Below are 2500 nucleotides of genomic sequence, written 5' to 3' on the forward strand. Positions count from 1 at the left end.
AAAACAAACTAGTTTGAAAAGTCTTTAACCAAGGAAGATTTTTAACTACAACGTAAGCTTTGTTTGAAAAGCTTTATTTATTTATTGCTCAAGGGTCAGTAATAATTACAATGTACCTCCTTCCTGTCTTTTATACAATTACGTAGAGTAAACAGTATATCACTTAAATGAAGGGGTAGTTTCTAAAGAAACTGTGGTGCTGCCTCGCTCTGACGAAGGGCTAACGCTCGAAACGTCAGCTTTTAGAATCTCTGTACGGTGGTCAATTTACATTATCAACTCCCTTGATAAACCAAATTTTAGTATATCACTTAAATGACTGTAACTGCCAGGAGTTATGTTGCAAGTCTATTTGAAAATTTCCTTGACCTGATAATGATGTCATGATTACACATAGATATGGATATTATGGAAAAGACAACTACAAGAACTTGCATGTTTTGCCATCTGGAGAAATATTGTATTTTGTTTCCACAATTGTGGTTATCTATAACAAGACAACCAACGGTCAGAGGCATTACACTGGTCATGCAGATGACATCAAATGGTATTTTAATCATTTCCTCTAGCTGCATTTGTGCGGCGTTGCTAAAACGAGGGTAAGGGTAAGACCAAGGGTCACAGTAAGGGTAAGGATATGAATACAGAAAGTATCCTAAAAATGCATAATAGCTGACCTTAAACTTTTGTTTAGGCCTAATTAGGCCTAAGGTTAGCTTTTATGCATGTTTAGGATACTTTCTGTATTCGTATCCTTACCCTTACTGTGACCCTTGGTCTTACCCTTATCCTCGTTTTAGCAATGTCAGCATTTGTGTGTTCTTTGTTATTTTTAACTCGAGTTATTTCTGGTATATAATATTTGTAATAACTCTTTTTTATGGGAGTGCACTGTAACACTGTATGTCGTTGCATAGTGTGTAGTGCTCTGCAAGTTTCTGACACAGGCGCTTAACTTCAGTGAAGTTGTATTTTGGACTCAGAGCACAATACATTGTACCATAGCACTATAATGATGTACGGTACCAAAACAGTATTGTGTACTATTAGAGCTAAAACAAAACACATGTGATCTCAGTTGACAATTATGGAATAAAGCGCTGTGTTACTGCACTACCACATGTATGCAATGCGTGCCTATTTTTAGAAAATTGTAATTGGCTGCCATCAGTTGTCTTATTTTATGAACCCATGTGTAGAAATCAGGCCGAGGGTTCCCCCATTTCCCCAAGTTGGCTTTGCAGCAAGCAACTACCGATACATTAGTTTCATTTCATCAAAAAATATGTGTTTACTGGGTTTTTTAGCAAGATTACAGTATAATTACACTTCATTCTGGTGTCTGGAGATGACCCAAAGGGTTTTAATTAACTCCATATAGTTTTATATCCTTTTTGTTGTTTCTGAAATCAAAAGCGAAAAAAGACCCAAAGTTCAAAGGCGAGTCTTTGCTGATGTCATTGTTGTCATTTTGTCTCATTAACATACAAGTTTGCTGATAAAAAGCATCATGCTGTCCACAAATTGACTTCAAAAGGAAAAAGAACATGTTAACCTTAGTGAAATCTCCAATTTTAAGCCTTTTGCCTTTAATAACAAGCGAGTTATTAGCCATCAAAAACTCGTTAAATTTTTTGGGTGGCAAAAGCGCCAATGAGCCATACATTTTCTGTAAAATTTTGAATTTTCTGGCCAAAGCGTCATTACTCATAGATTACCAGTTAAATTGCGCTCAAAGTTTCAGAGATAACTCATTATGCAATGGACTTTTAATAACTGGTCAGTAATGATATTTGGCTGATAGGTTAGAAAATGACGGGCTTGTGCTAACGAGGCAAAACATCGAAACAAAGATTCCGTTATGCAGTCTACGTGTAGTATTGTTGTTGTCATCCTCATTGTGTGCTGTTCCTTTTTCATTAATTTTGTAACAGCATGGCTGTTCACCCTAACCAGTGGTACATAGCAACAGGACAGTTATCTGGTCTGTCAGTTGACCAAAATGAATTGGTAAGTACCATCCATGGTTTTCTGGAAAAACAGGATCAAGGATCACTGGATCAAGGATCACTGGATCAAGGATCACCAGATCAGTTCAAACTATTTAATCAAGTAAATTAACCCTTACTTGACCACACAATTAAAGTAAAAAAACAATGCCTGTCTGTTAACAGCTATGTTATCTTGATCCTTGATCCAGGCGATCCTTTATGCAGTTGTTCCAGAAAACCTACTGTCCTTGAGTCTTCTTTGGCAATATTAGTCGTTGAGTTTGGAAGGCAGCAGTTTCAAATCTTGTTGAGAAACAGTTTATTTTCAAGCTTACCTTTGTGAATAGCTTTGCTTAATGGATCTTAACACTGCCTCATACTTTGGCTCATCCTAAATTTTAACACTTCTGAAAGCCACATAATTATAAAGATGCAACATTCGACAAGATACAAAGGGTAAAGCATTGCTTTTGCCTTTAATCCTTTGGTGTTTAAGATCTGTTGGTGTG

General features: G+C 36.4%; 1 protein-coding gene across 1 annotated transcript in view; it reads left to right on the plus strand.

The window, feature by feature from the left end:
• LOC138051249 (echinoderm microtubule-associated protein-like 2) overlaps positions 1-2500 on the plus strand; it is a 23679-nt gene that overhangs the window by 4460 nt on the left and 16719 nt on the right. Inside the window, exons 4-5 of the mRNA XM_068897414.1 lie at positions 398-547; positions 1935-2010. Coding sequence (XP_068753515.1) covers positions 398-547; positions 1935-2010 — 226 coding nt within the window. The remainder of the gene's footprint in view (positions 1-397; positions 548-1934; positions 2011-2500) is intronic.

Source organism: Montipora capricornis, chromosome 6 (genome assembly GCF_036669925.1).
Source record: "Montipora capricornis isolate CH-2021 chromosome 6, ASM3666992v2, whole genome shotgun sequence".
NCBI classification, from domain to species: Eukaryota; Metazoa; Cnidaria; class Anthozoa; order Scleractinia; family Acroporidae; genus Montipora; species Montipora capricornis.